Source organism: Echinops telfairi, unplaced genomic scaffold, assembly GCF_000313985.2.
Source record: "Echinops telfairi isolate 266 unplaced genomic scaffold, ASM31398v2 ScPeMD7_17;HRSCAF=63, whole genome shotgun sequence".
Taxonomy (NCBI): Eukaryota; Metazoa; Chordata; class Mammalia; order Afrosoricida; family Tenrecidae; genus Echinops; species Echinops telfairi.
This window is the reverse complement of record NW_022103914.1, coordinates 1,067,690-1,083,532: the sequence shown is the minus strand read 5'-3', so window position 1 is coordinate 1,083,532 and position 15,843 is coordinate 1,067,690. Positions and strand designations below refer to the sequence as shown.

The 15,843-nt window shown below is 43.4% G+C and overlaps 1 protein-coding gene across 1 annotated transcript in view; it reads right to left on the bottom strand.

The window, feature by feature from the left end:
- The window catches only part of SLC49A4 (solute carrier family 49 member 4), a 108,921-nt gene that overhangs the window by 9,912 nt on the left and 83,166 nt on the right, over positions 1 to 15,843 (bottom strand). The window contains exon 9 of the mRNA XM_030884814.2: positions 1,285 to 1,467. Coding sequence (XP_030740674.1) covers positions 1,285 to 1,467 — 183 coding nt within the window. The remainder of the gene's footprint in view (positions 1 to 1,284; positions 1,468 to 15,843) is intronic.

Sequence of the window (15,843 nt, the reverse complement as noted above, 5' to 3'; positions counted from 1 at the left end):
ACAACAGAAAAGTGGGTGAAGGGAGATGTCAGACAGTGTAAGACATGACAAAAAAAAATTTATAAATTATCAAGGGTTCGTGAGGGGGCAGACGGGGTGGGGGTGGGGGGCGGATTGAGGAGCTGATATTAAGGGCTTAAGTAGAACGCAAATATTTTGAGAATGATGAGGGAAACAAATGTATAAATGTGCTTGACACAATAGATGTCTGTATGGATTGTGATAAGCGTTCTATGAGCCCCCAATAATATGATTAAAAACAAAAGTTGGGGCCATTGAAATGGAATTTCTTCAGTGGTCTATCCAGTAAATGTATCCACCCACATCCACACCACGCAGACTGTCTTTTTCTGACTCGGTTAAAGCGATGTCTCTTCTTTTATCCTCAGCTAACTCTGCTGTCTCCTCTTTCATTCGGGTCCCTGTCTACTCCAGGGAGGGATTCAGTTTCTAATCTTGATCTTCTTTTTGTGATCCCACTAGCCATATGTGGTTATTTAAATTTAAAAGTGATTTAATTAAAATAAACCCAACTCCTTCGTGGCACTACACAGGTTAGGGCCACTGCATCGGGCGAGCACATAAAGAACACTCCACGATCACAGGGGTTTTAAGATACTCGTTTTGCTGTTGAGAATGTGCCACGTCAACCACTTGCTGTGTCACAGTTAGTGGCCCTGGTCCCGTTCTTTGAGCAGCGCAACCATTCTCCCTGTCCTTTTGTGCGTCGTCCCTTTCGCATTAGCACGTAGTCACCGCCCAGGTTCTTCCATAGGCAGTTGTTGGGTTTGGAATACACACTCGACACTCCCTCTGGGCGGCCTTCCCCTAAATGGTACATGAACACCCAGCGCTAATTTACACTCAATGTGAAGAAGGGATCCTACGTTACGACAAAAGTTATCAACCAGTGGTTTCCACAGGACGGCTGCGCTGCGTGCTGGGCCAGCCCAGGCTGATGGGGTCAGCAACTGAGTCTGCACGTGAAAGCATCATCCCAGCCCATTACATTTTACTTTTCCTCCTCTTTTTTTTTAAAACCACTCAGCACACCATGAGGCTTGAGGGATGCAGAATCTGGAGGGATTTTTGTTTTTTAAAAGAAACACACTATATATATTTACACAGCCCATCCAAAGAAATGAAATCAACAACGATACCCTAGTAAGTTCATAAAAACTGAGTGAGAATTCTCCATATAAGCTCTGCGCTCATTCATCAGTGTCACAAACCGCTCTCATAGCCTTTAGTTAGTAAGTGAAGGGAAAAAATCAAATGTCTTACCTGTGTGATAAAATGTGAGGAAAAACAGAAGTACTCCCATGAACATATTACTTAAAAAAGTGACAACTCCACAAGTAATTCCTTCAGGAACTGGGTAGACAGTTTCCACAAAAAGCTCAAAAAATATAGGTACACTGCTATTCAGAAACACTCCCAGGAGAATGCAGGAGGCGTACAACGTCACTAAAATAAAAACACAAAGATTTTAGTTTCATGGCGGCAGCAATGAGCCGGAGCAGCAGAGAGCTTCTGGGGAGTCTCCTTCGTCAGGAGCAACCCGGGAGCCCCATTTCTGATCAAGGTTCACAAGCCCCGCCCCGTCAGCTCTGTCCTTCGCGCACCATCTCGGGGGTTGGCAGACAAAGGTTTGCCCACTGGACCGTTACCAGTTTATTTGCTGAATCTTTTTGATAGACTACTCCAGAGCACAAACATCATTTTATCAATATAACATCATTAAAACAACTCTTTCCCCCTTAGTCACAGTTCTGGCATGTCAAAGAGAAGATAGGACACAGTAACTCAATTTGCAGTGTAGTTCATTCTATCATCTTAAAGGAGACGTAAAAATCTATGGGCAAATATAAGCCAATAAACATTACTTAAAACAGATCAGTTAATACAGCTCTCAAGTACAAAATTCACATTACTTGGTGTGCGACTTCTGGAGAAACACTTAAAATAGTTCTCAATTTGGCAATGAATACATATCAAGATGTTTTTTTTTTAATAAGTAAATTTTTGAGACTCAGAAAAACTTGACTCAGAACTGTTGTGATGAGCAGTAGCTAGGATAAATCAAATTTTGTGAAAACTACTAATGCCGAAGACCAAGGAATTGAAAATTGTTACCAATTTCAGCAGCCTAGAATCGATAAACATGCACTCAAGATCATGATTAGAGATTGAAAGGAAAAGGTAGAAGACCCAAAATAAGGATCAATAGCTGAAAACCATAACTTAGGGACAGAAATGTCAAAGGTCGCGTGATGAATTTTATGAGACAGACAACTTCCTCCTTCCAGATATCTCTTTTCAAGCACAGGCACAGCGACTATACCCGTGGAGATGTGATATGCCCTGGGGAGGACATCGCGCTTAGTAAAGCAGAGGGTCAGTGGCTGCCACCCACCGTGGCCTTCGGCACAGCCACGACTGTCGGGGCGGAGCAGCGGCTCGGTCTGTTGTACCCTGGCCGCTAGGCGTCAGGCCGACTGAATGGCATCGAGCCACAATAACTAGTAAATCGGTTATGTTTGAGTCATAGATTTACAGAGCCTACCAAAGTACGAGAATTGTTCCCCAGCATTCACAGTCCGTAACACAAAGGGGTAAAAATAAAATAGTACCTACTGCTTCCTCCAGTAGAATTTCTCTTAAGTAACCTCCACTCTTCCTACCCCATTATGCTAGCCTTTGAGCAGGACCGAAAGATAATTTTTAGCATACTCTAGTAACTCAAATAATGGGTGATTACTTAGACCTTTTCCTGAACAGAAGACAGTGAACAGGAAAACACAAGCATGACCGTGAACGAAGGACACAATGCTGGCGACAATGAGGTCACCAAATTAAATGGGACACAGCCGATGGTTACAATACATACCACTGGAACTATCAAGGTGCTTTCAAGAGATAATGTGAAACCTAACGCCTCCTGCTCATTGTAGATTTATTGAACACAGATCACAAAAAGCAATCAGCATATTCTATTTTGCATGTAGCTCATTAGTGATACATTAGGAAACGCAAGGATGCATCAGCAACGGTAGCTTTTATAGAGTATTCTACCCCCACATGCTTTATCAGAATTTACTGGCCAGTCAATGGTAAGCAGAGCTCAGAGGATTACTGACCCAAACACAATTAAGTCTGGGAGCTTTAAACGAGAAAAGATTAAAATAAGTGACAGGAAAAATCTGGTCTTAAGGATCAGGAAGTGCAACCAACTCTCATGAACTGAGTAAAAATTTCAGAAAATAATGATGAAATTAGCTGTTTTCTGGAAACATGTTTAGAAATAATACTTTATGCACACACACACACAAATATATATCTGCTTCTGAAACAAACATATCCCCCAAATATATGTCAGAATAAAGTGTATGCTATAAAAGACAAAAGAATGGCCATTTAATGGTAGCGATCTGAAAAGGAGGCGGTCAAGACGGGTCTTGAACAGGGAGATTCAACCTGGTCGGTTTTTCTCAAGCATGGCACCAAACATGAAACACGGGAAGATGTCTCAGCAACCGGGTCTGGGGACACGGGAGTGCTGTGGGAAAACCTCAGGAATGCCCCGCTCTCCTGGCCTCATCTCATGCTCAGTAGAAGCGTCTGCGCTCAGTGTCCTAGGCATCTGAATTCGGCATGGGCCAAAGGGACCTAAATAACGGTCTGAAGAAAGACAGTTTCTATTTGCGTTCCACATTTGCAAACACAGCCACCCTGAGCGATACGTGGGTTTGGTTCCGGATGGACCACTGCAATCGAACGACTTGCACACGTCTTAGTTTCTCAGTATAGATACAAGTTACGTTCACTCTATCTATACGGTGTCTACTAACTCTGTAATAAGACGAGACAACGTTTGAGATAAGGTGAGAATTTCCAAAAGATGACAGCGTCATTTGTGCAGGACAGGGGCAAATCAGATCTTTATAATCAGGACGTCGTGCTTGGCGCAGTGGGGGGAAGGAAGGCTCGACACAGTGGCTGCCCCATGGGCTCAGGCAGAGGAACACGTGTGAGGGAGGCGCAGGACCCGGGTCGCTGTGGGTCAGAAGGGACTCCGTGGCAGCTGACGACAACAGGGACTATCAGAAGGAGAAGATGGCTCTCTCAGGACTGACGCAATAGATCCCGTGGGGTCTTGGGACGTGCCTTAGGTAGAAGCCGATTATGACGAATCTGAATTTACTTCCCCTTGCGTTTTCAGCGGAGCCTTGGATCCAGTGTCTTTCTGCACTGGAGCGGGTGAATGTCATCTAATGAAAGCCAGGCAGACAGGATAATTTCCTCTTGTCGAGAGAGATTCAAACTACACCATCATTAAGTATTTCTATGGCTTTCTATAGCTCTGATGCTAAAATTATAATAAACTGCCTTTCAATTAAAGGGTCAGATAATGTGGAAGGACGAACACCACTGAAGTGCTGAGGCAGTGTTTGCTTTTGTCTTCCAAAGAAGCGAATAATATTTCACTGGCTCATAACAACCCCCCCCCCCAAAAAGCAAAGTCCTAAATAACACAAAATAATTACAGTAGATCAGCTTGAAGCACATGAAGTGGATTATAACCCTGAAAATACTTCAGTACCCCTCCCTCCACAGCCTCTGCTCTCAACAACAAACCAAATTACCCAAATGTAGGAAGCAAAGCTATATGAATACGTTTTTCTTAACTAAAACACTCAGACCTTGAGTGTTTCTAAAAGCCCCAATAAACAAATGACAATATTTCCCATAAGAACGACGTGGGGCTTCAAAAAGCTCATGTAAAATGGGATTAAAAGACAATGGAATTTCCCCCACAAACTTTTGGAGGCCTCCCTTGTATTTTCACCTAACATTGAATGAAACTTTCCCAGAATCATCAATAACAACTTCAAAATCTCAGATCTATACAATTTCTTAAACACCTTTAAAACCTTTCAATTATGTTACATTTGACCATCTTACTGGCTCAGCAGCCATCTATATGTACAATGTTAATAAGTTATTCACACCCCACTGTGATTGTTACTTTTTCTTAATCAGTGTCTATCACGAGAGGGTGGACTTGACAGCATCTGAAGCAAAGGGTGCGAGAATGGAGCACTCCATTAACGGGAGCCCTGCAGGCTGCCACAGTCTAGAACAGTGCCGCTGCTGCTGAGGGCGAAGTCCACGTGCTGCGAGGAATGGCTGGAAGAACCGGAGTGCTTAAATGAAAGGCTGGGACCAGGTATGATTAAATAAACGGCCGTGGAGTTGATGCCGACTCACGGAGACCTGTTAGGGCAGAGCAGAACCGTCCCCAGGTTCTTTCAAGACTGTAACTCTTCTTGGGAAGACGAAAGCCTGTCTTTGCCCCGTGGAGCCGCTGTTGGGTTTTAACTGCCGATTTTGCGGTTCGCAGGACTGGGAGTGATCCGATTAAAGGCTCAGAGCAGACATGACAGATGTCCCCAAATGTTGGCAGAGCTGTCAGTGGAAGCAGGGGGACTGACTACTGCATGGGAAGAGTATCCTAGGACCTGGGCTTCAAACTAGTTCATTCTGGTTTGGCCCCCCGCGTTCTCCCCTGATATGCTGAATCAGAAATGCACAATCCCAGCAGGTGGTCAAAGTGAAATGAACCGGTTCAGAGCCCTGCCAAGAACCCCCGGCTGTCCCAGGATGGAACAGTCTGCCCTGAGGGAGGTAAGCTGAAGTTGGATGAATATATATCTCAGCGAGATAGAAGAGAATCAGTCAGTGAATAATAAGTAATATGAGGTGATGGCTACAGTCCACTTCAGTAGATCAATAATTAATTTAACAGAAGGCATCTGCATGCTGTCACGGAGTCAATTCCTGCTCAGGGGGGCCGACATGACAGAGTGGAACTGCCTGTAGGGTTCCCCAAACTGGAATCTTCAGGGAAGCAGACTGTCACCTCTTTCTCCAGTGGAACAGCTGGTGGATTCAAACCGCCAACCTTCCAGTTAGGAGGCAAGTACTTAACTACTATATCACCAGGGCTCCTTACATGAAGGTGGAAGAATATTAAGATTAACATCAACAATTTTTGATGCTTCGCGGTCAACGTATCTTAAAGTGGGAGATTCTACCTCTGGCGTGGGGGTCACAATATCCAGGGGGCTGTAAAAGATACGTACACTGTATCCTGGATTATGGGTGAGAGTACCAAAGTTTGTAAGTGCCAGGAGGATGCTGAATAATTTTTTTTCTGAAGAGGGCCCAGCAGGCCCAATAAGTTTGGGAACCTATGTTCTAGGTGTATAAGAATAGACAATTTGTTTAAAATCTTATTAATAAGAAATATTATAAGGCAATACAACAAATTCTTATTATATGTGATCTTATGGATTAGAATACAAAAGTTCCCTAAAGAAACGGTTATGACATTAACATAATTTACTGCTATTGTTCCTAATATCCAAATTTTAATTTTTTGGTCCTAATATTCAAATTTTTATTTCATGTTCATGGTTGGAAGGTGTGGCAGTTACATAATCTCCTGTCAAATTGAGTGAAGGGGTGGAGTCTAGCCTGTCAATCAGTCATAGCCAATGAGGCATCTGTATGGGCATGGCCTTCTCCTGAGGATTCTGGGAACTCCTGTCTTCCTCCCTGGAGGCGGGACACTCTGTCTGGTTCACATTCCTATTGACCAGCCACATGGAGCTACGCTGATGGCGCCAGAGCCCTGCAGCTGGAGGAGCCACATGGAGATCCATGCTAGCTCTGAGATGCTTCCACCACCACTGGATTCAAGAGACTTTCCACCCACTGACCTGGGATCTTCCTGCATTCAGTGTCACTGTATGTGGTTCATGAGTCTGAAGAGGAATTTATAGATTGGTATTGGACAAATGGGCTACTATCAGACTTATGGACCTGATCTGGACTGGGCTGGGATGTTTTCTCAATATACAATTGCTCTTTTATATAAAGCTCTTTCTTATACACATACGAGCGTCTATGAATTTGTTTCTCTAGTCAACCCAGAATAACACAGAAAGTTAATTTCATACTGTTTTCATAAGTCTGGGCTTGTGACTGGGGTTCTTAGGTGGTGAAATTGGTTAAGTCCTGGACTACCAACTGAAAGGTTGGTGGTGTGAATCCACCCAGAGGTTCCTAGGAAGAAAAGCCTGGTGATCCGCTGCCCCAACGCCACAGCCTTGAAACCCTATACAGTTCTACTCGGCATGCACAGGGTGGCCATGAGTCAGAATCAGCTCAATGCAGGTAGCATGGAGTTTGTTGACTACATTTATGTGTAAGTATACAATGGCACTTCAAAAGGTCATGGGAAACTTCCATAATTTTTTAACTCCATGTGTTCTATGCCCCCTTTGAAGCTCCCCTCATGTGTGTGTACAGATACAGATTTACATTTCTGATGACTTAGGTTGTGCCTTCCTTCTTAACCTCGTGGTTTCTTCCTGAAAAAATGACTGCCCTGAGTCCCACGATCTGCCACTAACCAAACCACGCAGTCACGAAAGACCAAGGCTCCAAAAGAGGACGTGGTCTATTATGCTGCAACGTCCATGCATGGCTTTGCTTTTCTTCCTCTTAGTTATGAGTTTTCTGGTTTGGCCTCTTTGTTAGTGCAATTTAGTCCTATCAAGGTTGACAATCATATTTAGAGTCTGTGATAGGTAGGTTTATGGTGCAAACCTGGCCAATAGGAATATGTGGGATTAATAAGGCCGCAGTTTGATTGGAGGGCAAAAAGATAAATGGCTTGGCAAGCCCCGCCTCTCTCTCTCTCTTGCTCTCTGGTGATCAGACCAGCGTGCGGCTGCCTTAGCTAGTTCTCTGGCTCAACATATGAGCTACACTACCTGTGGGACACCCAACCCATGGACTGTGTCACAAGAGCTTGAGGTTCCTTTGAGACCTGCTTCACCACGCCGCTGGTGTATACATCGCTTGAGCTGGGGTCTGTTGGATCCTGTCACCTGGTTGACTGTTGGTGACCTGCCCTGCTGCTTGCTGTCTGTGGTCAGACTGCCTGCATTGCTCTATGGAAGACTCAGCTGTCTGCTTCCTTGACCTTGGACCCAGCAGAGTTGAAGGCCTTCCAGTATGTTAACTGTTCCATGGAAGTGAGTTGAACTAAGCCCTCTGTGTGTGGACTAATTAGCTGTTATATTCCTTCATGCTCGCTCTATCTATCTATCTATCTATCTATCTATCTATCTATCTATCTATCTATCTATCTATCGCATCATAAGTGTCCTCGTTTCGTATCTCTAGAGAACCCTAACAGAGTCCCTTATGGCTGGACAGCAAAATGGTCTCTTCTAACAAAATACAACTAGTAATCCTTTGAAATCATGGGCCCACAGTTAGAGACTGGTTGTAAACTCAAATATCATAAGTATGTCTCTCAGTAACATTTAAGATCCCAAAGAACCATAAAGCACTGACCCCTCCATATTCAAAACCACCGATTCTACCTGAAGACTTAATCTTCTTTTAAAGATCCCCATGATAAGCATTATATGAACTTCTTCAACAGGTCTTTTGAGTATTTCATGATTCTTACATTTAAAGATTCTTTCACAACTCCACAGTCTTCTTTTATTTCACGTCTTGTTTTTCTTTTCTTGGACAGTCATGATCACAAGCAACTTTCAGTTCATAAAATTGAAGAGAGTAATTAGACTACTCCTTAGCTTCTTTCCATAAAGCCTACAATCCCCAAATTTCCAAGTAATGCACATTTATCTAATGATGTGCTTCACTCCCCTTTTGAATTTTGTGATTTCCCCTATGCTTCGACAAGGGAGCGTTTTTGTTTCTTCACCTATTAAAATGGGATGTCATTACCTTAATAAAGACAAACTACATGGAAATAGAAGAAAAGGCCTACTCTCTAGCCCATGAGTATGCACTCACATATTACATGCCTTAATACAACCCAGCATCTTTTCTTTCTTTAAATACCACTTTGCAGCTTCATTCACATAGGACTAGGTCAGCTATCACACCAGGGACTTGTACCCTGCCAGCCCACCTGCTGGCCCCCAAGCAGTGTTTGCTTCTGACATCATCATTCTAGTAACTTGACATAGATGAAGAATCTCTCCCAAGTCAATTTCTCTCTGTTGAACAGTACGATTACACTGCTTTAACGAGATCCACACACCATGCTAGCATTTCCCAAATGTGATTTCAAAGCATTCATCGGCTCGCTCGAAAATGATTTTGTGTGACTTGTGGCTCACAGGGCTGGGCAGCTAGCTTTCAGAAGCGAATAACACATTGCCACTGTGTTGTTTACAGATAAGCTTCACGATGTTGAAACTCACATCATCTAGGCATCTATTGACCTGCCCTGGTGTTAACATTAGAATTAGTGAAGACATAGGCAAATTTAAAACCAAACGTGTACACTGCTGATAGTCATGGGGGGAGCATGGAAGCAGGTATGTCTATAAAAACAAGATGCCTTTGGAGAAGGCTGCTAGGACTCTGTTTCCCTTCTCTGGAGAAAGCAGAAGTACTACCAAGATCAGTGGCAATTGGAGGTTTTAATGAGACAGCAGTGACACATGGGTTGAATAAAATTAAGTATCTTTTAATTTATTATATCAGCAATTATGATTCATGCACTTATTTTCATGTAGATTCTTCTGAAAATAAAACTAAAATCAAGAAAATAAAATACTAAGAAAGACTAAGTTGTCTAGGAAATAGGTAAAAAGAGTAGACCCTTTCTCGGTTACAATGAAAATGGCTCTGGATTAAAAAAAAAGCAATATGAATTTGTCATTATTGAGTTTAAATACCAGTCTACAGGTCTGAATGTGTCTATAATTAGATTTTGTAGTAAGCACCCTTTCGTGAAATCTCTTACTTAAAAGGAATTAGGTCAGATTTTTACAAAGGCATAAAGGGAGCGTGTGACAGATTTATTCAAATTCTCCATTGTTCCACTAGCACGTGCTCTTTTGCCTTCCCCGGGCTAGCGCTGGGGAGCACAGAGGGGTGAGTGACTGCCCATCACGAACAAAGTGCCCAGGCTGCTGAGAGCCACGGCGGAGATCATACCCCATCCGTCACGTGCTCATTCCTGGGTGCCTGCGCTAGGGACTGGGGTGGAGGTGAAGGACAACGTGTATATGGCACAAACCCACGTGTCAGATTTTCAGACACGGAGGGGCAATAACAACACACTCAAGCGACCATGCCAGGTAACTGCGACTGCTAAGCGAAAGGTTGGCGGTTTAAAACCACCGTGAGAGAAAGAGGAGGCTGTCGGCTCCAGTACAGATTTGCCGCCTCGCAGAGCCACTGCGAGCTGGCATCCACTCAGCAGCAGCGAGCTCGGATTTAGTTCAACAGGGGAGCCCGGCAGGAGGGTGTTATGATAATTCAGAGACAGATGTAAATACATTTAGTTCCTAACCTCCAGTCAGTGCATTTATAATTTAAAAATTCACCTTTCAGTAGTACTGGGGTGATATTCAAACACTGGCTAGCAACTCAAAGGAACGGCGGAGTTCTAACTCTGGTTGTTAACATGGCCACATCAAACTCAACCTTTCGATTCTGACCTTGATTTAATTTAGAATTCTGCTTTCCTTTCTGTCCAACATCATTATCTTCAACAGCAGAGTCAATTACATCAATCTTCTTGTAGGATTCAAAGAGATGTTTAATTAAAAACCGTTTTCTGATGATATGAGGAAAGCATGCTCAGTCTATATAAATTCGGACAAAACAGAAGTTAAAAAAATTTAAATGTTCTGAATATGTCCACCCCCAAATTGTTGGTTTTATCATGTTAATTTGAAGACATCTAAAATTCCATGGAAGCATTATTTTATCATGAATAACCTACGCTTAATTCAAGGAAATGTAATTTGTTGTGCACAACTCACGATGATGTTCTTGAAAGATCCAACAGATGATTACTCCACACACCTGCCACGGACAAGAAGTCCTGTCCCCGAATGCTGTCCAGGTGCTGCTCCTTGTGGAGCTCCTCCAGAACAGCCTGAAGTAAACGCTGGCCCAGAATGCTTCTTGAAATTGCTCAAAATCACAACGTAGGAATGTTAGGGTATCAAAGCTGAGGAGCAGCACAAAGCAACTCCGCTAGCTCTATGTGACCACGTCTTGGTCAGAGTGACAGCAGCCACCAAAGTGACAGGCGCGTTAGGAGCGTGGGGGCAGGGCCTAATGGGACTGGAGGAGGGCAGTTCAGGAAGGAGTGTGACGTAATCAACTGAATGGACTCGAAGCCACTGAGTTGTCCTTGAACACATTGTTGACGTGGCGGACATTCTGCTCTGTGTGCTCTTACTAACAACAACAACAAGATAAACAACTGAATACTGGGGACAACCGGGCTTCATAGGCAAAGTATTTCATGAATTAAAGAGGGATTTCGGTCGGATGGTGTAAAATAGGGGTCTCCACACCTTCTTGGTTCTCGGCACCATCAGGGTCTCAGTCACTTTTTCACGGTACCTCTAGGCCAGCAGTTCTCAACCTGTGGGTCGTGACCCCTTTGGGGGGGTGTCGAATGGCCCTTTCACAGGGGTCGCCCGATTCATAACAGTAGCAAAATGACAGTTATGACGTAGCAACGAAAATGATTTTATGGCTGGGGGTCAGCACAACATGGGGAACCATATGAAAGGGTCGTGGCATGAGGAAGGTTGACATCCACTGCTCTCGGCCAAAAGAAACAGCTAACATTGAGTAATAGGAGGAGGCTTGAAAAGTTGGTGGAAAAATGGAATCGAAAGATAATGGAATTTCCCCACAATGCTTTGAAGCCACCTGGTAAACCAACAATTGTTTTCAGTGGCAGAGTCAAAACAGGGCAGGCTGCACCGAAGCTGGGCCAGTTGTCGTGCGGCCATCTGGTCCACCCACCTCGATGGGAGTGCCTGGTGAGTCCGTGTGGGGCTGGACTCCATGGGCTCTCCACGGCGATTCCCCGTGAGTATCATCAGCCGTTTCTTTCAAGGCGACTGTGGGCGGACTTGAACCTCCAACCTTTGACCAGGTACTGAGTGCTCAGCCATCCGCACCACCAAATAATTCAACAAGCATACGTGTCTTAACAATTTCGTGGTCACTTAAGAATAAATACTCTTACATTGAAAGCAAACCAATTTTCCTTTCAATCATTGAAGTCATAATTACTTACTCATGGGTACCACACAGCTCTTCTGACCGTGCATCAGATTGGACACTGCCACTCAGTTTTCTGTTCCACGACAATTTCTGTGTGGTATGTCACTTTTTTTCAAATCATTTTATTAGGGGCTCATACAACACTTATCACAATCCATACATACATCAATTCTGTAAAGCACATTTGTACATTCATTGCCCTCATCACTCTCAAAACATTTCCTCTCCAGGTATGTCATTTTTATCACAGCAACTGCTAAAACACCAACTTTGCCAAGATAGGACTGAGTCCACCGACAAGGATGTAGCACAACCTAATGGTGGAACCAGGAACTACCTTGAGCTAGAGGTTTATGTAGCATCTGACACCAAAGGTGCTTCCTCTGGAAATCTAACATCGTTTATGTTGCTCTTGTGAGTTTGTTGTGACACCCCAGGGTGCACAGTTTGGGGGCTACAGGTGTAGGAGAACTGCACCCCACTGCTTTATCATCTCTGTGAGAGTGGTGGTGGTTATAGCTGACAAGTCAGTCTTACTCACAGTGGCCTTACAGGGAAGAGCAGAACTGCCCTATGGGGATTCCCCGGCTGTAATTACTATTACTATGATTATGCCATAAAAATGTTGTTGTTGAGCATATACACAGCAAAGTACACACAAATTCAACAGTTTCTACGAGTACAATTTAGCGACACTAATTACACTCACTGAGTTGTGCAACCATTCCCACCTCCTTTCCTGAGTTGTTCCTCCCTCAAGAAAATAAAAATCAACCAAAGTTTCAAGAGAATATTTCTAGTTCCCGTTATTAATGGCTTCCACGTTGATAATTCTTAAACGAGCATGATGTTCAAGGCAGACAATTTTTGCTAGTTAGCCTAATCCTGTTTGGTTTTAAGAAGACCCCAGGGCATATTTTTGGTTTCAGGCTAACGATTATCTGAGGGCTACCGTTTCAGGGTTCACCCAGTCTCCTTGTACCAGAAACGCTAGAGTCTACGAGCATTTGACATTATACTCTGCATCTTGCTCCTTTTGGTCAGAATCATCTATGGACTCTTTGATTGATATGCTCAGTAATGGTACCTCTGGTCTCCTGGCCAAGGAGGCAGTTGTTCAGAGAGGCACCTACCCACATAGTCCATGTCCACCTCCTATACCTGACCCACCTTCTTCTCCTCTTTTTCCAGTTGAAGATACACCAGTTGTTGTCTCTTACCTGGCTTGTTTGCAAGCTTTACAAGCCCAGGCGCTAGACAATGAACAGACACATTAAACACATTTTCAGGTCAATTAGATTACTTCCAACTTTTGGCAATGGAGAACAGTCCTGCAATGATCATTGGTGTACAAATGTCTATTTGAATATGTGATTTCATGTCTTTTGGGCATATACTTAAGCATGGAATTGCTAGTAAGTTACACCAATTAACATGGTCCTTCCAGCCCTCGTCCCTTACTCGTTACATAATAATTCTAGGTTTCACATGCCTGTGGCTTGTCCCATTTTAGAGTAGTACCTGCTAACAAACATGAATGAGATGGACCTTAATCGAGGGTGTGGACCACACTCTCTGTGTAATGGTTGTCTTAGTTACTATTACTTACAACGGATGTAAGGAATTACATGCTACAGCTGAGAGGAAAAAGAAAATTGTTTCTGGAGTGGTCTGGAAAAATGTCCAGCTGATTAAGATTAGAAGGCCAATGCCTAGTGGAAGCCTCTTGTCCGAGGTCCCAGGTCATATGTGCACAAATAAGATAAAGTCCAGAAGTGGAGATTAGATGATTGCATTTTGGTGACGTTTGATTGCGCCATGTAACTCCAACCAAATAGCCTTTGCCTGCGTGGGTCTGGTAAGAAGATGGGGTGAGATACTGGTAGGATTCAACCGGGAATAACTGTGAATGGGATTCCCCGCAATGCCATCCTGCTGTGTATAAACTGAGTCCACTGAGAAGCAAGGGGCGTGAGCTCATCACTGGCAAGAGCCAAGGAGAGATGCACCCTCTGCATTTGGCTTAGCCCTACCTGACCTTTGGGCTTTGGACTGAACTACATCCACTCCCCCCACCCCCCCCACCCCCAGTGAGACATTTCCTTGAACTTTCATCAGTTCAAGGGGCACTGGAGCGATTTGCAAAACGTACTCAGGGAAGGAGGGGGAGTGGTGGAATGGAGATTATCATCTTGCAAGAGTTGCATATTGGGAACTTTTCATCTCACCAATTCCCGGAGACTAGAGTAGTATGAGTTTTGGTAACAAGTATTATTACGTATGGTAGTTCCATGTTTAGTTTTTGAGTTACTGTCATTGGCCTCCCCAAGGGCTGCCCCAGTTTGCATTCCGACTACCGATGGGCATGGGTCCCAGGTTCTCCACATCCTCACCAATATTTGTCATTGTATAGTTTTTGTTTTGTTTTTTTAAATCTCAGCTATCCTAGCGGGAATGAAACGGCACCTCGTTTAACATTGCATTTGGTATTCGGAGGCTCCTGCCATTCCAAATAAAATTGAGGATTGGTTTTTCTGTAGTGAAGGCTGGTGGAGTTTTGCATCTCTCTGATGGCTGATGACTGAGCATTTTTCATGTGTCTGGTGGGCTCTTGAATGGCCTCTTTAAATCCTTGGCCCATTTTATGATTGTGTTATTTGTCTTTTTGTTATTACATAAGCCATCAAAGTTTAATGAATAGTTTGATTATTGCCTTTTTGTCAGAAATTTTGTTTCTGAAGATAATCTTCCTGTCCGTAGCTTGTCTTTCACTATTTTGGGGCTTTTGGTGAACAAAAGCTTTTTTTATGATGTCCTATTCACGGATTTTGCCTTTTGCTGTTTGAGCTTTTATTACTCTAGTATATATTCTTAAAAGCTAAGTCTGACATTGCCCCTTCTAAGAATTGGATGTTTTCATTAAGCGCATTTAGGTCATTAATCCATTTTGAATTTATTTTTATATAAGGCTGTGAAGCATGGATCTTGTTTCATTTTTCTACATGTGTGAATCCAATTTTCCAGCATCAGTTATTCAAGAGACTCCTTTCCTCCCCATCGAATGGACTTTGTAAAGTATCAGTTCCCCATATATGTGTGGGTTTACTTCTGGACTCTCAGCTATCACGTGTCCATTGTCACATCCTGGATCTGGCTCTCTTGACTACTGGAGCCGTGCCGGGATGCATCTCAGGACCAGGCAGTGTTCAGTCCCCTGCTTTGCTCTGTTCTTTCAACATTGGATTGAGTACTGGGGACCGATAGTCATGCCATCTAAAGTTAAGGGCTGGCTTTTCTACTTCTGTAATGAAGGCGATTGAAATTTTATCAGAATTGCATTAAGTCTGTAGATCGTTTGGGGTTAGCATTGACCCAAATCAGTATTAACGATGTTAAGTCTTCCAATCTATGAACATGGAACATCAATTCCAATCTTCTTTAGTGTTTTCAAATGTCCAACCATTCCACAGGAGAGCCCGGGATTACTTTTCAGTGTTTTTTCTATTCTAGCTACAGAACTCCCATGAGAGAGCGAGAGAGAGAGAGAGAGAGAGAGAGAGAGAGAGAGAGAGAGAATTTTGTAGGACCAGATATGTACTCTCTCAACTTCCACTTGGGAACTTTTTTTTTTTCCTAATCATTTTATTAGGGGCTCATACAACTCTTATCACAGTCCATACATAT